This window comes from Sminthopsis crassicaudata, chromosome 2, assembly GCF_048593235.1.
Source record: "Sminthopsis crassicaudata isolate SCR6 chromosome 2, ASM4859323v1, whole genome shotgun sequence".
NCBI lineage: Eukaryota > Metazoa > Chordata > Mammalia > Dasyuromorphia > Dasyuridae > Sminthopsis > Sminthopsis crassicaudata.
The window spans coordinates 331282816-331305316 of NC_133618.1; the positions used below are offsets into that span (position 1 = coordinate 331282816).

The window sequence follows — 22501 nt, forward strand, 5'->3', positions numbered from 1 at the left end:
CTCTAATTCTATAAATGGCAGATTTAATGATTTGCAATGGCAGAAAAATGAAATCATAAGCCCACTCTCTCTCTCTCTCTCACTCTCTCTCTCTCTCTCACTTTCTCTCTCTCTCTCTCTCTCTCTCTCTCTCTCTCTCTCTCTCTCTCTCTCTCTCTCTCTCTCTCTCTCTCTTATGAATTGGGGTTATATGACTTGTCCAGGGTCACACAGCTAGGAAGTGTTGTGTTTGAGATCAGATTTGAACTCAGGTCCTCCTGATTTCAAGGATAGTACTCTATCCACTACACCACTTAGCTGCCCCACTAATAGATCTCTTTACCAAGCAACCAAGTAATTAGTATTTGCCATTGACAATGGCTAAACTATAATAGTGCCAACATATCCTGAACTTATTTTCATGTTTCCTCAGTATTCCTAAGATCTTCTTGAACCTTTCATTGGCTATCCCTTTGTAATCCCTCTGCCCCAAGACAGTGAAGTGAGAGTTTTCAGTGTTGCTATCTCTCCTTAGGTCTCTTTATCTCTATCTACTCTGAGTGTCAGAGAGCAGTTTTTTCCTAGCAGCAACCAATAATTGCAAGTGCCAATAAACTTACAGGACAAGATAATCCATATGTAATTCCTTTTTGGTTTAGCAGAAAAAGCATCAGATGGAATATGTCAGATGATGAATAACTTAATCTTCCCTAGTTTAGTAGTTTTCTCTTCTGTTAAGGTAAGACTACTGCCATGTCCACTTCACAGGACTTTTGTGGAAATAATTGATGTTAAAAACTTCTGCCCTATATAGTACTGTAAAGTATTAGATTATCTGTGTTCAGGGCATATGAAAGACTTAGGAATAATGGAGTCTCAATCCCTCATTTACAGGTGATGGGATACAGACAGAAAGCCAGCATTCAAGTTCAGATCTTATGATCTCCAACTCAGATACAACTACATCATTTTATTTCTGTCCCATTCCCCCCCCCCATCTCAATCCCAAATATCCCTAGTCTTTTTAGCTTTTAGCTTTTTGAAGTATTTATAATAGCATTTTTTTGTGAGGACAAAAAAATCCTGTGAAAACAAAGAGGATGCCAAATAACAAAATACTAATGTGCTATAAGAAATTAGATACAGACTGGTTTTTAAGCAATATGAACAAAAGGAAATATGAACTTATATGAACTGGTGCAGAAGGAAATGAGCAAAGACCAAAGACCAATCTATATTATAGCATCATTATTATAGAAATAAACAATTTTGAAAGGCATGAGGACTGATCAACTAACTGATCAATCGTTTTCCAAAGGACCAGTAAGGAAAAATCTTGCCAATGTGACTGGGAGATGATGGATGAATATGCAAAAGAAGAAATGCATTTTTGGATCTGACCAATGTGGAAATGTTTTGCTTGGTTATGTGATAAAAGGTTCTTTCTTTTTTGTGGGGTTGAAGGGATGGGAAGGGATTGCAAGAATAGAAGTGGGGGGAGAATACGTGATTTTTGCCTGTTTCCTTGAAGTATCCAATACAAGGTTGAAATTAACTTGAAAGATCATTTCGTTTCTTCTCTGCATTTCATGCAGACAGATAAAGTTCTGTTCCCAAACAATTAAAAATAAATGTTGGTTTTTAAAAGACCTTCCAGAGATGATGATAATTAAATTTCCACAAGAACTTATTTTAGTAAATCAATGTTGGGAAATTCTTTCTTGTGTCTCACTCAAATCCTATAGTTGTAAGTCCATTTCTCACAAAGATAAAGAGATGTTTCAGCCTCCATAGTAGACTTCCTTAGAGGTGACATCAGATTAAAAAACAGTAGGAATTGCATTGCTGTGACTTAGGATACCTAGACCCCTCCCTTATACCAACACCCCAAATCCCCATTCCCATTTTCCTGAGACTTGCTATCCCAGGACTGTTGTGTTACATCCCAGTGGTGATTTTAAACTTCCTTTATTCTGTAAACACCTGTGTTTAAAATTGATGAGCCCCTGCTCATACAATGAACCCCAGAAACAGTTCGGCAATGTTCACAAGTCACAGAGACAGACAGGGTTCAGAAACCAGTGTCATTTCTGGAGCTATATGCCAACACAGCAGGGGCAGGAATAGCAGAGATGGGCTAAGAGGCAAAGGGAGCCCTACAATGCTTCAAGTCATTCCTGGGCTTATGGAAGGGTTATGAGACACCAGTACTGTTATGTCCCCCCCAAGCCAGGCTTCTTCTTTAAAACAAAACTCTTGTCTTCCTCCCCTAATATGCCAATTGGCGATGAAGTCCAGGACCCCTGCCTAAGTATAGAACCTGGCCCCATTCTGAAAATATGGATCTCTGCCCCATTTGCAAGGAACTGGTGCCTATGACACTGTTGTGAATACAGGGTGGGCTTAGTAATGTTTGTGGAATGAATTGGAGGCCACTTTGACACCTATTTTAGGATAAGCATCCAGTGCCCAAGGTAACACTGCCTTGTTCTAATCTAACGCATGGGGCAGTCTAGCTTTATCTGCCCTGATATGCTGAGATTCTTCCTGCTGGTGACTTTTCCCCTCTTCTATGGAATTTATTTTGTATTTCTATAATGCACTTGTGTACCATTACATAATATATAGTCATCTCTGCTTGTGTCTTAGCTTTCTACTAGACTATACACTTTGTGAAGGCAGGATCCCAGTGTTTTATGTAAACTCTATATTGGCTTCAAGCAACTAACATATTGCAGTCTCTCCTTACTGCACAGTTGGACTATTGCAATAAGGCTGTTAGTTGGTCTGCCCACCACTTTAGCACTTTAACCCAAAGGATTTCCCAAAAGGAAAGATGTCATCCTCATATTCAATAAACTCCAGTGACTCCCTATCACATCTAGGATCAATGCACAATTCTGTTTGGTATTCAAAGTCCTTTATAACTTAGCCCCATCTTTTCAGACTTATTACTTGCATCACTTCCCCACATTCTCAGATCCCATGATACTGGCCTTCTTGTTTTCTATTCTATGAATAAATTCCTTCATCGCTCAGCTCTGGACCTTTCTCCTGATTATCTCCCATGGAATGTTCTCCTTCCTCATCTCTGCCTCCTAGCTTCTGGGGTTTCCTTTAAGTTCCAATTAAAATTCACTTTCTATAGGAGCCCCTCAAACTTTAATTAATTCTCATGCCTTCCTTCTGTTGATTATTTCCATTTATCCTGTATGTACTTTGTACATTTTTGTTTGCTTGTTTCCCCCATTAGAGTGTGAGATACTTGAGAGTTAGGATAGCCTTTAATCTTTCTTCGCCTATCTGCAGCGTTAGCACAGTGCCTGGTACATAGTAGGCACTTAATATTTATTGACTATCAATTAAGCACCTAATAGAGGCTTAATAAATTTAGCTGATTTAATTGGAGTCCCATCTTTGTCTCCTCTACCTTAACCTTAACTCTCCCATATGTCAGAAGTCCCATATGTTCCTATTTTTTCCCTATTAGCCTCAAGCTATTCCCATTCTTAATTTCCCAGGTCTTCCTATAACCTGTGTTATGAAGAAGAGACTGGATTGAATGGTTTAGATGGTGTGTTGTAAGGGGATGCAGGGTCACATACTCCCTTTACTTTTGCCATGGTACTCAATGAATTTTACTTCCAAGTTGTTGAATCCACAATAGTTTTGTTAGGTCCCCTTATATGAGGTATCAGAAGGCAGATAGATAACCTCTCCTCCAGGCTGTTCCTCTTTTGGGATGTTAGAGTGGGATGACCCCAAAGTGGGTCTTATTATCTTAATCTCCCAAGGGACAAACATACTCTCAGTCCCTTTGGACTTGAAGGCAAATTGGGCCCAGTCTAGGAATGTAGGGGAAGGAGGCAACTTTCCAAATTGGAGGCTCTGAATAAAAATCACAATGAATTTTCAGCTGAAATATTTCCCTCAGCCCATTGGAGAAGCAAGATGTGCATACTTTATTCTTAAGGGTACCCAGAATGTCTTTGAAAGTTTCTCACTTAATATTTGGCACTTCTCCCACTTCTCATTCTCATTCCTGAAAGGTAGGATATAAAAAGTCAGTGACTTTCTCTCATTAATTCTCTCATTAATTGTCAAGCAAATTGATGGATTGCTTTCGAAAAGAGTTGGTTCAAGTTGCTGAAAAGGTATATCTTCCTGCCCCAGTCCCAAGGGATCAGGGGGAAATGTTTTTCTCAGTTAGAAAGTGAAGGCAGAAAACTAATTCCACCTCTCCTTGAGGATACAATCCAAGAGAGAATGGCTACTTTCATCTCACAAAGTACCCTGCTCTTCCATGGATTTTATATCTGCCCCCCCAACCAATCCTTGAAGAGTTTGCTTATATTGGTAACATCCATCAGTCTCCAAATCTTCTCCACAGTAGAATCTCATTTCCCTGTTCTACTTGCTCCAAATATAGGAGCTCAGAAACAGGAAAAATGCATGTGCTTATATTATAAGTAGGGAGAAGACAGAAGTGAGGGAAATGAGACCAATTTGTCAAAGAAGTCAGTTTCCTCCCAAACAAGAAAGTGTCTTTTTCCACTGCCCAGATTCCTTTTCCTGAGCTACTTTTCTCCTTTACCCAATATCCTGTTGCTATTTTTTTTCCTGCTTCCATGTAGTAGGAAAGGGTCTTCACTAAAAGTTGGGAAGCATTAAGCCTTCTCCCAAAATGTCAGTAGTCAGGTAGGATCAGACACCAGCATGGGAGAGTAGTGGGGTAGGTAGGTATGTTCTTCCACATGCTAAGGTACTGTCCAGTGGCGTATTCTCTCTTTCTGCCCTGCTCCCTCCTGGTTTCCTCACAACATTGATGCAGATAAATAAATAAATAAATAAATGAGGCATGAGAATGAATTTCCCTAGGTTGCAATGCTCCCTGTTTTGGAGAGCATAGAAATAAAAAAGACTCATGAATTTGGCTACAACTCCTTAAACTAGCCCCCATTTCAGGTGGAGGAAGGAGAGTAGGAGTTGACAGCCCTGATAGGAACAAAGGGAAGGAGAATTATGGGGTGTGTGTGTGTGTGTGTGTGTGTGTGTGTGTGTGTGTGTGTGTGTGTGTGACAGAGAGAGGCAAAAGAATGGATGTGGCTATGGTCTCAGACACTCTAGGGAGGGAGGGACCCAATGAAGCAAGGTGGAGGAGTAAAGGGATAGAGGTTGTAGATGCTCATCACTACACATCTTGGGAATACAGGAAGCCTGAGGCTCAGGGAAGACATTTAAGGACACTAGTCCCTGGAGGGGAAGAAAAGGTCTCTAACAGAGGTTGGGGATCCTGCTCCAGGGGCTGGACAATGATACCTACTGACATTCAATGAATTTTTCTGGGTAAGGGAAGAGCAGTAGGGGAGTGAAACCCAGAGCCCTTTACTGTCCCCTGGTCTGTGAAGGGGAAAATGTGACACAGAGCAGAGGGATGCCCTGCATGGGATTCTCAACACCAGCAATTTTTTGAAGAGTTCCCTGTGCCTTCAGTTTTTGCTGTCTTTCTCTTCCAACTCAGCTAGTGCCAGTTCCTCCCTGGCATGTGCTCGGAGACCATCAAGCTCTTTCTTGTGTGCCTGCAGAACCAACTCCGTCAGTCGAGTGAAGGACTGGGGGACAAAAAAATACATTAGCCTTGATCTTCCCGTGCTCTTGTTGACCCTTTCCCTTCTTGTGGCCACCTGAGCTTTTGGGTCCATGAATATTTTTCTTTTTTCTTCCCTTTCCCCCTACTCCCCACCATGAGTGACTCTCTCCCCAGGCAAAACATCTGCCATAACCCCCACCCTACCACCACCACCGTACTCTAAGCCACTCACCTCCTTTATGTTGAGGTTGGTGCAGGCACTAGTTTCAAAGAAGTCCATGCCATACTCTTTAGCCAGCTGCAAGGAGAAGAAAACCCCTGAGAGGGGGTTGGCAAGAGAGGAAGAAAGGAAAGTTGCCCTTGAGGTCCCTGGAAGCTGGTGGAAAAAGCAGTCTTCCCTGGAATTACCCTTATCTTCTACTTCTTGGGGATATTTCCCTAGATAGCTCCTTAGCTCTATCCCCTGACCACCCCACTCCCAACTTTCCTATGACTCTTTTCTAGCTGCATTCGCAGGAGATGAGTTTTCCATTCTTTATCTTTCTTTGCCCCATTCTCTGACATGAGTGAGGATATGGATAATGATGAGCACGTAAAATGAGCTGAAGAAGGAAGGGCTCCTCCAAGCCTCTAGACAGGCTGACTTAATCAGAGACAATATTTTTTGACTGAAATTTCCTGCCCTTAGTTCAAGCTCTGAATAAAATGAAGAAAGCTAGAAGTTCCAGGTGGTGAAGAGGCAGAGCATTTCCAGGCTAGGGATACAGATTGTATACAAAAGTGTAGAGGGGAAATGCAAGAAGAACATGAGTGAAAAACAGCAGGTGAGTTTGGCTGTAGCATCACTTGCTTTGTGTAAGGAGGAAGAGATAAAATTCAGTTCAATTCATCAAGCATTTATTGGGTATTTTAGTGTATGTCTGTCATTTTTTTAGTCATGTCTTACTTCATGACCCATCTGGAGTTTTCTTGGCAAAGATACTGCAGTGGTTTGCCATTTCCTTTTCTAGCTCATTTGATAGATGAAACTGAGGCAAACTGGATTAAATGGCTTGCTCAGAGTCACACAGCATGTAAATGTCTGAAACTGGTTTTGAACTGGAGAAGATGAGTCTTCTTGACTCCAGGTTCTGTCCTCTATCCACTTAACCATCTAGATGCCACTACTTAGCTGCCATCATTAGGTATACAAAGAGAGAATGAAAAAATAGTTGATGTCTAAAAGGAGAAGCATACTTACATTGGAAATATCCATCTCTTCTACTTCCTTAAGAAAGGAGTAATATATAATTAGTTTGGAAAAATAGGTTGAAGTTACATTGTGAAGGATTTTACATTTCAAGTAGAGGAATTTGTATTTTATTTTAGAGGTTCTGGGGAGCTAATGGAAGTACCTGAAACAATGCAGTGACATAGCCAAACTATTGGTTCTTTTGGAGCACCAATGTAGTAACTGTATGGAAGATGGATTGAAAAGGGGAGAAATGAGGCAGGAAGACTGATTAGATTAGGAGTTTCTTTATAGAAACAGTCCAGTCAAGATTGGTGATGAGGACCTGGACTACAGTGAACCAAATTCACAAAATTTAATATCCCATGCAGTCAAAATATTTGTAGTTACTCTTTTTGTAGTGGCAAAGAACTGGAAATTGAGTGAATGCTCATCAGCTGGGGAATGACTAAGTAAGTTTTGGTATATGAATGTAATGGAATATTATTGCTTTATAAGAAATGATGAACAGGCTGACTTCAGAAAAGCCTGGAAAGACTTACGTGAATTGATGCTGAGTGAAGTGAGCAGAGCCAAGAGAAAACATTGTCCATAGTAACAACAAGATTATGTGAGATCAACTGTGATGGACTTGGCTCTTCTCAACAATTTAGTAATTCAAGGACAATTCCAGTAGAGTTGGGATGGAAAGGCTATTCTCATTCACAGAGAGAACTATGGAGATTGAATGTGGATCTAAGCAAAGTATTTCCACCTTTTTTTTGTTTGTTTCTTTCTTGTGGTTTTTCCCTTTTGGTCTGATTTTTCTTGCACAACATGAGAAATATGGAAATACATTTAAAATCATTGCACATCTTTAATCTACATCAGATTACTTGCTGCCTTGAGGAAAGGAAGATAAGAGAAGAAGGGAGAAAAATTTGGATCATAAAGTCTTACAAAATTGAATGTTGAAAAGTACATTTACATGTATTTGGAAAAATAAAATGCTATTTTAAAAAATTCCATCAGTCACTATGGCCTTCCTCAAGCATGGGCACTTTTGTCACCAGATTCTCAGCTTCTGAGGACATAGGATCCTCCTTTCAAATGCCCCTCCCTCCACTTAACTAGTGCACTCATTTTTAGAACCATGCCTTGGCACTGATCTGTCCAGATTGGTAGAATTAGAGAGAACTTACTTAACTTACCATAACATTCATCTGACCTTCCTCTACACTCCCCACATACCTTTGTACCCCACCCTAACTTCCTTCCCACCTCTTATTCTATGACTTCATTCAAGTTTTTTTGATTACAAAGGCCCAAAGTCCCTTCCTGAACACCACTCCCCTTATTAGGGTGTTGTTCTGCCCTATTAGACTAAAACTTCATTCATTTAAAGAGAAAGAGGTAAACTCAAAGTACAAATTGAAGCATATTTTGGGAGGACATGGTTAATGTGATTATTTGTGATAATGATTAATGTGATTATTTATTATACATGTTTGTAATAGGTTTTATTTTTCTTGCTTTCTTGGTAAGAAGATAGGTGGAAAGAATTCAGAGATGAAAATAAAATAAAATTGATTTTTTCAAAAAGAATATAAGCTCTTTGAAGGCAAGGATGGGTTTCATTTTTTGTATTTATAGTCCTAGAAACTACCACAGAATCTGGTGTATAGTTGATACTTAACATACTTGTTGACTTAGGCAGCTGAATAAATAGCAGGAGTGAGATAGAATATGAAAGAGTCAAGGATGATTCCTACATTTCTAAGCCAGATAATGGAAGAAATAATAGTGCCCTTGATGGAAATAGAAAAGTGGGAAGGGAAGGTAAAGTGTTATAGGTGGTAGACACGTTAAGTTTGACAGGCCTGTGGAACACCCAGGTAGAGATCTTAAACCAGCAACTGGATATCTAGAAACCCAGGAGAGAAGATGGGTGAAGAGATGCAAGGTTGGCAAAAGTTAATTTGATGGATTGGTACTATTAAGTTATTTGATTCTTCATGGCCCCATTTGTGGGGTTTCTTTGGCAAAGATACTAAAGGAGTTTGCTAAGTCTTTCTCCAGCTCATTTTACCAAGGAGGAAACTGAGGCAAACAGGGTTAACTTAAGCCCGGAGTAAACAGCTAGTAGTGTCTCAGATTCAAATTTGAACTCAAGTCTTCGTGATTCTAGGGCCAGTACTCTATCCACTATGCTACCTAGTTGATGAGTATTTTAGTGAATTCCAATTAATTAGAAGGCAAAGAAAATTAGGCCAACTGCTGGGTTCTTACGGTGAACTAAAAGCACGTTCCTGGGTATAACCTAGAGGAGGGACCTACACCTGACAGGAGCAATATTTCTCTAGAGGACAACCAAACTGACCCATAGCAGGAAGTGGGCTGAGAGAAAAGCCATTAAATTTAGCAGTAAAGAGACCGTTGATGAATTCTGGCAGAACAATTTCAACTGAAAGGGGAGCAGAGTGATGAAAGTACATGTCAAAGGTTAAAATGAGCTAAGAATTGAAAGAGTCAATAAGGAAAGATAGTCTTTTCTAGGAATTTCATTTGTAAAATAGGAAAAACAGCATGATCAGAGGCTGGTAGGATTAAGGGTTTTTTTGTTGTTGTTTTGTTTTGTTTTTTAAAGAATGAGGAATAGGAGCAACGAGATGGTGCAGTGGATAGAGCACCAGCCCTGAAGTCAGAGGGACCTGAGTTCCAATCTAGCTTGAGACACTTTCTAGCTGTGTGACCCTGGGCAAGTCATTTAACCTCAATTGCCTCAGCAAAAAAAGGAAAAAAAAGAATGAGGGATATCTAGAGATTTGTATGCAGGGGGGGGGGGGGGGGAAGAAGTCAGTATATAAAGAAAGATTGAAAATTAGGTAGAAAGAAGAGATGATTAAAAGCACAAATTCCTGAAAAATTCCCTGAAGGAATTAAATTAAAAGCCCTAGGCTAAGAATATCTTGTCTCAGGCACTTAATAGCTATGTGACTTGAACAAGTCATTTAACCACAAAGATCCTCAGTTTCCTTATCATATATACTTTCTTGTGGATTCGTTGTTTGGATCAAATGAAATATTAATCAACAAATGGTTGATTGGTTGGTTGTTGTCCTTCATTCCTGAAGCTGACCAAAATGACATCACTATTTTAGAGTTGAATTACAGTGGATCCAACTGTGGCTGATCAATGCTCTGCCACAGGTCAGACACAAATAGTCCCTATGAACTCTATCTTTGCACATCTTTGCATTTCTCCTGAGTTAATTCAATTCTGCTTTGCTCACAGAGCAGAGAACCTTTTCCAATGAGGGCCAGCCAGGTTGGGGAGTCCTGTGCCAGTATCTCCCATGTCATACTATCAATAAATAAACATTTGTTAAGTGCCTACTAGGTGCCAAACACTGTGCTAAGCAAGCCCTGAAGACCAAAAGAGGCAAAAGACTTGTCCTGAAGGAGCTCACAAGTAATGAGGGAAATGCAAACCAATATATACCAAGCAAGCTCTATACAGGCTGTACATACACATTCCAGGGCCATCTGACTACTGGCTCTTCCGGGGAAGGTGAGGCAGGTGACCTTGCACAGCCCTCCCTCATTTAAATCCAATTCACTTGCATGTCACATATGACCTCATTCATGTCATGGTCCTCTTTGAGAACAAAGGACAACCATCACCAACAACAATAAAATAAACAGGATAAATAGAAAATAATTAGCAAACGGAAGGCACTGGAAAGATATACTGTAGAGGATGGGATTTTTAATTAAGACTTAGAGGAAGCCAAAGAGGTCAGCAGTTGGAGAGGAGGTGAGAGTTCATAAAGTCCTTTGCCAACCTTGCAGTGTCAACTTACTAAAAATAAATATATAAATGAAAATAACAATGTCCACTAAATGGGAGTAGTTCTTATTTTTGTTGTAACTCTCTCCAGCAGGGTCTGTGCTGCTTATATTAATGTGTTTGATAATGACAATAAAATTCTTTAGAAAGCAGCTGTTCAAAAATTGAGCTTTGTTTACCAAAGCTCTAGATTAGCCCATTTACTCCAATAAGGATTGGGGTGGGGGGGAAGGGGAGAATAAAACAATGATGATGATGATGATGATGATAATAATAATAATAATAATAATAATAATAATAAAAAACTAGCACTAAAATAGCATTTTGCTTTAAAGTTTGCAAAGCACTTTACAGATATTATCTCACAACAACCCAGGGGAGGTAGATGCTATTATTATACCCATTATAAAGATGAAAAAAAATGGAATCAGGTAGTAATCAAGTTCTTACTCAGGGTCAGAAAGCTAGTAAGTGACGAAGGCTGCAATTAGAACCTAAATCTTCCTGACCCCAGGTCAGGTATTCTGTCCACTGTACCACAACTTTCCCACCCACTTACCTGCTGACCTTGTTCTCTTCCCACTTGCCTTTTCTGTTCTTCATCAGCCTTATTCCCAATAAGGATTTTCTGGACTCCCTCTGGTGCATACTAGGAACAAAGAAGACAGAACTAACTATTGCCTACTGCCTGCCTTCCATCTCATCCCAATTACTGAATAGTACTGTTATCCTCAGAGCTCTACCACAAAACCATCTCCAAAATGCCTCACTGAGGCATTGCATGTCCAGTTCCCCTAGCAACTGCCCAGGGTACCTCAGAAGGATTGCCACAGTGACAGCTTTAGGTACACAACTGTCTATCTGGAATTGGTGTTTTGGGTATTTAGAACTTCAGAATGTTGGAATCAAAAGGACCTCAGAAGTAAACTCATTTTATAGATACTCTAAGACTTTCAAGTCTTGCAAGTAATAAAGGAGATGCAAACCAATATATACAAAGCAAGCCATATACAGGCTGCACCCATTCCAGAGCCATCTCCAGTCATCTTGATCTATATCTTGCCACTTTTCAGATTCACTTGAAAGATTCCTATCAGTCAGGCTCTTGACTATTGTTATCTCACAGACCTCTTTGGCAGTTTGGTAAAGCCTGTGGATCTCACCTCAGAATAATTTTATTAATGTACATAATAAATTATATAGTATTAAAAAGGAAACTAAAGATTAGTGAAAATAAAATGAAAAATTTCCTCCATGTTCATTGACCCCCTGAAATCATTCCAAGGGTAAGAACCCCATTATAAGTCATCTATCTAACTTCCACATTTCACAATGAGAAAAATAGAGGTCAGAGAAGTGAGATGAGAAGAGCCTCAGTGAGAACCTAGGTATCCAGATTCCTAGTGGATTCTATCCTATTTCAGCCCTGAAAGCCTATGGAAGAAGTAGTTCATAGATCAGGATGAGAATAGAGGCAAATCTTGAACCAAACTAAGTCAACGGAAGATAACTTTGATAACTTTGAACTCTTCCTTAAAGTCTTGCTGGGTCCTTAATCCATGAGAACCAGGACTAAGAATTTAATCTTCAGTCTCAGAGTTCTGAGCCCTCCCATCTCATCTCTGTCCTTTGAGATCTCCTGCCTTCACTTATAGAGTAAATGTGGTTTGTCTTACCTCATCCACATCACTGACCCACTTCATGATGTGCTGGTAAGATCGCTCACTGCTGATGTCATAGACTAAAAATATTCCCTGAGATAGATATAGAGAAAGAATGAGAGATACCCATAGACACACACACACATACACATTTACACACAGAGAAATATCCTGAGAACTAATAAGTCAAAAGAGGGCACCTCAGGACCATAACTGCTAGGGTCCAACCTCCTTTCTTTGTCTCAGGGTATGTATACTATGCTCACCCTTACCCCTTTCCTATTCCCTCTCACCATCAACTCCACCTCTTGGAGATGGATCCAAACCACTTTGGCTTCTAATAAAATTTCCTCTGGTCTTTGGGAGATGATTTTCTCTGTTTAACTTATCCACTTATGTATATCTCCCCTAACCCCCCATGGCTCAAGTTCCACGAAAGAAAAGGTTCTTTTCTTCACAGTTTTTCACACGGTAGAAGATAGAAAATGTTTGTTGAACTGGACATTGCTCCAAGGATCCTCCACCTTCTTCAGGTACCATTTCATTTTTATCTTTGTATTCTACTCTCTGGAACATAGTAAATCATTGCTTGCTTGATTGACCTCCCTATATCTTTCATGACCTTTTCCCCTAGAACCTCATTCACATTTTTCCATTTTGCCCTCATCTATAATTTTGTTGCTATAGTCATCTATGTATGTATATATTTCAGAGTTTAGTAGAGTGCCTGACACATAGTTGTTGTTTAATAAATGTTTATTGACTGACTGATACTCTCTAAGTATTTAAGTCACAGAGGGACTGCAGCCTGTAACATTACCACAATAATAAAATCAGACTATGGGTATATAATGTATCATAATCCCCCTGGTAAAATGTAAACTTCATGAATAGAGAGACTCACTCTGGGCGAATCTATGCTACATGTTGCAGATAAATGTTAGAGGCTGTGTCTTAGTTAAAATTTGAATCTCCTTTAGCAACATATTCCAGTGGAATGGAAAGAACAACTATGACCTGAACATTCTTAGGCTTCAAGTTCACAGTTTATGACTCCTAGCACCTCTAGCATCCTGCCCATAAAGCACAATGGGCTTCTTCTTACATGTCCCCTTCCTAGTGGAATATTGAAATGATCTTGACTTAAGCTACTCAGTTTACATTAATCTCCTGAAGCCTCTCATCTCCATACTGTCCATTTCCTACAGATCAACATAAAACTATATTATCTGTACTGGAGGAGGTTGTCACAGAAATATTACAGTAGACATTTAATAAATGTTTGCTGAGCTTGCTGAAAATAAGGAAACCCACATGCTCTCCTCCCCAATGCAAATTAAGGGTAGTTCTCCCAGCATCCTTTTGTACAGATTACTACAGAAGCAAGTCTCTTTACCTTCCAACTTCCCCGGCAAGGGGCTTACCTGGGCCCGTCTGTAGTACTGCTTGGTGATGGTCTGATATCTCTCCTGTCCTGCAGTATCCCTGAAATAGAGAGTCAGGTTCTCCAGAATAAGAACATGATACAGCAAGGATGGGGAGGGAAGGGGAGAGAAGGAAAGGGAAGAGAATCTTATCCTGAAAGAGGACAGAACTAGAGAGTTGAATGTGTAAACCAATGGAGCTCTAAGCCCCAGAACCTGGCAGGAAACAGGGACCTTATTATGAAGATGAGAAGTCAGATCTGGTTATGAGCTTACATGGGGGAAGGCATTGCTCTCCTGGCATGCATCTGGGCCATAAAAGGCAATGAAACTGGGCATCTCTGGAAAAGTCAAAATATGTGGCTTGATGATGTGAGAGAGACTGTTTTAATCCCTACCTTGCCACCCTCAATTCTCTAGGGATCTCTCTGAAAGCCCCTCCTACACTGTTCCAATTCAAGATGTAATTCCTACAGTTTCCCTAAAACAATATTGCCTGGAGTTTTGGACCAGAGAGTCATAGTGACTTCTTGTGGTGACATATGGAAACTGCACCATGGTTCTCTGGCAGGTCCCCAAAATTATCGAACTTGTCTTCACACAATAGTTCTCTCTCTCTCCTATCATTCTTCCTCCCCCCCCCATGCCCTGAACTGTGAGATACAGTACATAAAAAAATTTAGTTTCAATTCTCTCTATTCCATGACCCTTCTGTTTCCCTTCCCAAGAGATGTTTCAGGATTCTCCGATGGACCTAGGACATATACAAAGCAAGGCCAATTTAAGGATTTTTGCTGCTCAGTCATTCAGTTATTTCCACCTCACATGGATCCTATGTAACCCCACGGACAAGTGTCTATGGGATTTTCTTGGTAAAGATACTGGAATTGTCATTTCCTCTTGTTATTTTAAGAAGAAGCATGGAGGTAAATAGGAGTTAAACCCAGAGCCACACATTTAATAAATGTCTGAGTTTGGATTTGAACTCAGAGCTTCCTGGCTCCAGGGCTAGTGACAATTTAAGGCCTAACATTAAAATTGAGCTGCAACTCTGTTCCCCTCTTCCTGTTCTCCCAGTGAGCAATCCCACATGGCCACAGCTTCCTTGTTCTCCCATCTAACTCACCAAATCTGTATCCGAACTTTGACGCCATCTACTTCTATAGTCTTCATTTTAAAGTCAACTCCTGAGGGGAGAGAGGGGAGAAAGAACAGGTTAGGAGATGCCTCCATAGAATTGAGAGAGCTCAAAGGAAAACAAAACATTTAGAAAGGAATAAGATACCTGACTGGAGGATCCCTTCTCTCACTCTGTCCAGAAGACTGAGAATCATGTGAAGCAGAGGAATGTTGAGGAGGCAGGAAGAGATAGATGTAACATAAGGGAGTTTTTCATAGCTGCCTCAATTAACAGTTTTATAACATCTAAAATCTGTCTTACTGTATTCATGTGTGAAGTCTATTTATACATTTGGGAACAACTTACATTTATCCCAGCCTTGAGTTTTAATCCCTAGAAATAGCAAGCAAATTAACTATATACACCTTATTTTTTCCTATCACATTAATCCTGAAGAGGGATCATGACACTCTCTAGAACACTATCAGGTATCAAAGGAATATTAACAGAGCTTGGAGTGGGGAAAGGACAACCTTATCTTAACTCCTATCTTGGACCATTGTATTACCTATGTGAAAACTAGAATTGGCTGAAGAAGCTCCAATGATCCTAGGCATTTGAGTAAGAAAAAAAAACAATTAATAGAATATCAGGACCTTAGAATTGTACATGTACATATATCTAAGGTGCATGATACAGGCAAATCCAATCTACTGCTAAAACTAGTCCAAAACAGAAGTATCTGCCCACATGTGGGGAGATTTGCATCAAGGGGAGACAATGGAGCATGTAGTAAGTCCCAGCAGTAACAGGGAGTAAATTTGCCAAGAGGTGAAGAAATACTTTTGGTTACCACTGGATAAGTGCCATATTTTCCATTTCCCAAATGTGTCCAGGAAAACCATCACACTATGTTAGCTTAAGCAATCTAAAAACAAGTTAGCTTAAACATAACAATTTGTACTCTATTTCACATTTCATTTGTGTAGTATTTCGGGAATTTTCATCAGCTAGGACAGGCTTGTATTAGATGGATTGTTTGTGTCTTCACTTAGCTTCATATCTAGAAAAGGGGATATCCAAATAGGCACACTAGTGTGTTCAGGTATAGAAGCAACACATCAACTCTGGATTTCTTAGAAGTCCTAATTATTTATGGAATATTATACTATTTATGGAAACAACTCATGGTAAGAAAGTGGATATGGCATCCAGTTTGTGGAGATAGCAGTTGGTGCATAAAAGGCAGTTCTCTTGATGTTGACTTAACTCCCTTCCTTATCTTTCATCATTTAGGGCTTGAGCAACTATTCCCCTTTGTCTTCTCACATCCAATTACTCTTCTTCCTCCCATCCCCTTTCAAAACCCTTTCCCCCATCATATCCACCTAGATTGTCTTCTTCAGGACTTGAACCTTTCATATATGAAATGAATTTTCCCCCTACCCTGATTTCTATCTATAGAAGCTAGGATCATTAACATAGGACAGAGTTATTGTTATATGACTATTATGTTAATGATCCTAGCTTCTCTCACTGCCCCAAAAGTGCCAGCTTCCAGTGTTTGGTACTGTGAAAAGATAAAGAATGTTACTTCTGATTTTTACTATATTGATTTTACAATGTAATTGATTTTATGCTATATTGATTTTTATAATTCTTAGTGTTTGCCTAAACTTACCTTGATCAGAAATGCAGTTTTTGATCAGGTAGCTCAAAAGGATGATGTTATTACTCATGTAGTTAACCCCTGAGACATCTGCTTGCTGTATGGAAGCCTCAACCAAGTAACCTTGTGCCCTTCTCCCCAAAAGATAAGATTTCTGTCTTTGTCCTTCTGCAATTAGAGGAGGTTTAATCTCTTCCAAGGGGACAGCAAAACTGGTGATTCTGATTTCCTAGCCAAGATTATAAGAGATAGAGGAACTGAAATTCCTTAATTGCCAGAGAGGGGTATAATTAGCCACACCTGAAAGCCAACTCACTTTTCCCAGTATAACCTGATGGAAAATTCTAAAACTGCCCAGAGTACTCCCCCTTTACAATATTTATATAAAGAGGATCCCCTGCCTTCTTACTGGAGTCACAGGTCTTACTGGGGTAGCCAGTCTGACTCACTTTGTTAAGTTCTATGAATCATTGTTAATAAATTGATTTTTTCCCCCTGAGACTGGGGTTAAGTGACTTGCCCAGGATCACACCGCTAGGAAGTGTTAAGTGTCTGAGACCAGATTTGAACTCCGGTCCTCCTGAATTCAAGGCTGGTGCTCTATCCACTAAGCCACCTAGCTGCCCCCGTTAATAAATTGATTTTGCTCTAAGTATGTACCTCAGTCTACCTTTACTGCATTTATTTGCCACAGCCCAGGACTATTTAAAGATCAACCTTCAATATCCCCAAATCAAAGCCTCCTTTCACCCACCTTAACGGCCTTCTCAAGGGCCAATGATCACAGGCTAATGTAATCTAGCAGTGGGTGAAACCCTTGAAATCAAACATGGGAGGCTAGTCTTTTTCACGCTCCCCACTAACTTAGACTCTTCCTCTAAGAATGCATATTTTGAATAGAGAGTCTTCAGCTTCTAGACTTCACTTAATAGCTAATTGTTGAAGAGGCAATGCTACAAAAGAAACAATTCTGTATATGGAGTCAGAAGAGCTATCAAACTGGAGGCTTTGCCACTTATTACTACTGTGTCTTTGGGCAATCCTTTGGGGGCTGTTTCCTCATCAGTAAAATGAGAGTCTTAGGTTAAAGAACTTCTAATTCAGTTCTAAATTTATGATTCCTTTCTCTGAGACTATTTACTTAGTAAATTCACTGATATAAAAATATTCTTCCATCCATTTTTCATCCTAAATCCAGCACTTGCATAGCTATGATAGTCTGACCCATAACAGTGGAGTTAAGTAATTATATTTTCTATTTATATACCACCATTATCAGCATATCCCTGCTAAACTTTTCTTCAGGTATTATTCCCATTGTCTAACTTTTAGTGTTCCCTTGTAGGAAGACTAAAGGATGGATATTGCTAACTCTTTTCTACTTTCATTTAAGGGGAAGTTATTACCAGGTAAGTTGTACTCCAGAGAGGCAGCAGGGCATAATGAATCTGGGGAAATGTCCTTAGAATCAAGAAAAGAAGGGTCCAAGTACTCTCTCTGATGAATACTAAGTCATATAACCTCTTTCTTTTATTTGTTTTTTAAAGAAAGAAGTTAGTTTTACTCTGAATTTAACATATTCCAAATAGCATGGGCATTTACATGAACAATAATAAAGAACAGAAAAGAAGGCTAATTGTATGAAATTGCCTCTATTATATCTATAAGAAATCTAGGTGACACAATGGCCCTGGACACTGGCCCTGGAATCATAAAGATTTGAGTTCAAATATGATCACCTTCTACCTATGTAACCCTGGACAAAATCAACTATTCCCTACCTCCCTCAATTTTCTCATCTATAAAAATAATACCTAACTACCAAGGTTGCTGTAAACATAAAATGAGATAATTTCATTTGCATTTCTCTATATAAATGCTGGCTATTATTAATATTTTTAGTTTGCATTTCTTTTCAAGTATAGATCAACCTATAGTTTTCAAAGCTGTCCTGCTCCTTTGACCTTCTTTATTTCCTTTATAATATACTTTTTTTTTTTTAAGGTTATAGGAATTAAGTGATTTGCCTAGTCATTCTGCTAGCAAGTATTTGAGGCCAAATTTGAACTCAAGACCTTCAATCAACCTAGTTCTCTCTGGTCTTTTTTTTCTTTTTTGTCCTGTCCACTTAAAAAAAAAAAAGATAACTCAAGGACTCTCTTTTCTTTTCTTTTTTTTTTAAATTATAGTTTTTATTTACCAATTATATGCATGGGTAATTTTACAGCATTGACAATTGCCAAACCTTTTGTTCTCATTTTTCCCCTTCTTCCCCCCCACCCTCTCCCCCAGATGGCAAGTTGACTAATACATGTTAAATATGTTAAAGTAGAAATTAAACACAATATATGTATAAGGACTCTCTTTTCAATCTTGAATTGTTTTTGTTTTCTCCTTCTGCTACCTTCCCTTATTTTCTGACACTTCCCCTTCCTCACCCTAGGAAACTATTACTTACATTTATTGTACACCTAAAGAATAGAGGCAGGAAGCAATTTTCTTAAGATCAAACACTGAGACTATAATGTTTGAACAGAAAACAAGTACCTAGTCATAACACAGAACACCCCCCCCCAAAGCACCAGGGATTCTTAGCAACCAAGTCTTCTGCCTCTACAATGCCAGCCAGCTTTTTCAATGAATTCCTCACTTGAACCCCAAATGACAGCATTTGTCCATCATTGGAATGTGTTACAAGCTTTCCAAAAAGCTAGACAGATTAAATCCATTTTCTCACCCTCTAGCCATCCAGACCAATAATTATTTAATTAGGAAAAAAACCAAAAAACCTGAACCAAATCAAATTGGTCAGACATGATTCATTTTTCACTAGCTGGAGCTGACTCACATCTATTGAGCTGTACTTTTCCAAGCAGGCAATGCCTGACAGTCTAGAAGAGCAAGAGCAAACGCTTTCAAGAGTGATACTGGATGTGGGCCAGGCTGTAATGTTCAGGCTTGAACTCTCTCCCTAAGACAACAGTTATTATGGTTCACAGTTCACATACCTGAACACTCTACCTTGTAGGATCAGCATAGTGCTGAGCCCACGGTAGTTACTCAAAAATTGCTGTTATTCAACAAGCATTTATTAAGTACCTTCTAAGCACCACCACTGTGCTAGCCCCTAGGGAAAGGTATAAGAAATGACGCAATCCCAATTTTCAAGGAGCTTATATCCCAATGGAGGAGACATCAAGAATATAGATGCTATTGTTGTGTTTGGTCATTTCAAATTATAGAGTCTTGGTAAAGATAATGGAATGGTTTGCATTCATTCTCCAGTTTATTTATTTGTTTGTTTTATATTTTATATATTTTTAGTGAATTTATTTATTTTTAATACTATTGCTTTATGGATCATGTTGGGAGAGAAAAAGTAAAAGGGGAAAACATGGGTGACATTTTTAAAAAAACAGAAAAAAAGAAGTGAATATAGCATGTATTGATTTACATTCAGTCTCCTTAGTGTTTGTTTTTGTTTTTGTTTCTGGATGCAGAAAAAGTCAATTGGGATTGCTTTGGATCACTGAACCACTGAAAAGAACCAAGTCTTTCATAGTTGATCATCGCACATTCTTGCTATTATTGTGTACAATATATTCCTGGTTATGCTTGTTTCACTCAACATCAGTTCATGTAAATCTTTCCAGGCCTTTCTATAATCAGCTTATTCATCATTTTTATAGAACAATAATATTCCATTATCTTCACATACCACAACTTGTTCAGCCATTCCCCAACTGAAGGGCATCTACTCATTTTCCAACTCTTTGCTACCATAGAAAGAATTGCTATGAATATTTTTGCACATGTGGGTCTTTTTCTCTTCTTTGAGATTTCTTTGGGATATAAGCCCAGTAGAAACACTGCTGGGTGAAAGAGTATGCATAGTTTGATAGCCCTTTGGGCATAGTTCCAAATTGTTCTCTAGAATGGTTGGATCATTTCACAACTCCACCACAAAGCATCAGTGTCCCAGTTTTCCCACATCTCCTTCAATATTTATCTTTATCTTATCCAATCATCTTAGCCAATCTGAGAAGTGTGAGGTAGTTCCTTAGAGTTGTTGTAATTTGTATTTCTCTAATCAATAGTGAGGTAGAGTATTTTTCACATAACTATAGATGGCTTTAACTTCATCATCGTCTGTTCATATCATTTGACCATTTATCAATTTCTCTGTTTTTTTTTTTTTTAACAGATGAGGAAATTGAGACAAACAGCATCAAGTGATGCTGTGAACCAAGTGGCAGGTTCACATAGATAGTGGCAGAATCCAGATTTCAACTCAGAAAAACAATTCTTTCTGATCCAAGGCCCAGCACTGTATCCACTGTACCACCTAGCTGCTAGATATATAGCTATATATAGATTATACCTGACTATAGCTAGATATATAGATATAGACAGAGGCAGAAACATAGATGTAGTGTTGTGTATATATACATTATATATACACATAAAAATATCTACAAAACAGTTGATTATAACAATATATTCATAATATATTAAAGGCTTTCATAATTAAAAAAATAATCTTCATAAGGACCATGTGAAACAGTGGTGTGGAAAAGAATTAACATGAATAATACATAATGGAAGACTGAGACACAGAAAGATTGAATGCCTTGTGCATGGCAAGGTCATGTAAAGTCAGGCTGCATCTCATGGACAAGATAAAGAAGCTCTATACCTCACAGGCTGAGGTGCTATTAACTCTGCTATTTCCATGTAGACACTTGATCTCCAGAGAGTCATTTGACAAAGGTATAGATCTCAGGTGAGAAAGATACTTCAGGTCTGAATAAAGATGTTCTTCTATCCTCCCCTAAACCCTGCTCAAATTAAAACCTTTAACAGCTCTACTTTCCTCAATTTGTCATAGGAGGAAGGAGCAGAAAGAGAGTAAGATTAGTGGCTCTTAAGAGAATGAATAGATAAGTGCACCACTGGTCAGCAACTCAGGCCGGGCTCAGGCCTTCTGACTCCCTCGTGGGCCTTTAGGTCAGGATCACGCCTAAGTATTCTCACAGTCCTTCTGAACAGGAATAATAAACTGTATTTTACAAGGCTATTTTAAGGAATTTATCTTAAAGTATTATGCAAATAGGAGTTATTATTGATAACAGCAAAACAATTCAAAGGTTCAAAGAAGGTATTCCTTCCATTTCTTTTCCTTTCCTTCTTGCTCGCTTGGTTTTTTGCCCCTTCTCTCTGATCAATTAAGCCAAGAATATCTTTGTTCCTCTTAGGGCTTCACTAAGAAGCTATGTCTGAACTTTCTCTTCCATGCCCATGGAACTCTTCCTCAAGCCAATCCCCATTCCTTTTCAGCTTCCTTTTATGTGTTACCTTTCCCCCTTGGAATGTAAGCTCTTGGAGGTCATGGACTTTTTCTTTCTGCTTGTATTTGTATTCCCACAATGGCTGGCATATATATATATATATATATATATATATATATATATATATATATATATATATATATATATACTAAGTATATGATCTATGGTTTGATTTCCTTTACCTGGCTTCTACAAAACTGGAGTCTTCACTGTTCCCCAAGACACCTCTTCAATTTCCTAATTATTCCATCTTGGAGTGATCTCTTCCTCTCTTCTATACCCAGTATATTTCTTCTGAATCTCTAGTACAGCAATTATTCTAAACTGTTTTGTTATTTTTGTATTTGTGCACATGTCTTACCTTCATGCGTTATTGTCCTCATATGCCCTGCAGGATGTCTTATACCTAACTGGAGCTCAATAGATATTTGTTGAATGTATCCATGCATGAATGAATACCTTCAACCCTTCATTTCCAGCACTCCCTGTTTCAGACTTGAATGGGCAAAGATAAATGGGCTTCCTTCTTCATTGGGAATGGAGCACCCTCAAGCTAAGGAAGGATAAAGGTGTAGCAGAATATAATGGCCTTGTGGTTCCAAGGAACACAGCACTATGGTACAAGGAGAATGCTATTCATATTTAGCAGC

General features: G+C 38.9%; 1 protein-coding gene across 5 annotated transcripts in view; it reads right to left on the reverse strand.

Moving 5' to 3' along the window:
* Positions 1–931: 931 nt before the first annotated feature.
* The window catches only part of RAB15 (RAB15, member RAS oncogene family), a 68265-nt gene continuing 46695 nt past the window's right edge, over positions 932–22501 (reverse strand). For 2 of the 5 annotated variants that reach the window (XM_074290391.1, XM_074290387.1), the window contains exons 2-7: positions 14841–14901; positions 13715–13775; positions 12306–12383; positions 11189–11278; positions 5802–5867; positions 932–5591 (exon numbers count right to left, since the gene is read on the reverse strand). In XM_074290391.1, coding sequence (XP_074146492.1) covers positions 5469–5591; positions 5802–5867; positions 11189–11278; positions 12306–12383; positions 13715–13775; positions 14841–14887 — 465 coding nt within the window. In that variant the 5' untranslated portion in view covers positions 14888–14901 and the 3' untranslated portion in view covers positions 932–5468. The other 3 variants (XM_074290388.1, XM_074290389.1, XM_074290390.1) reach the window with 3 other exon arrangements.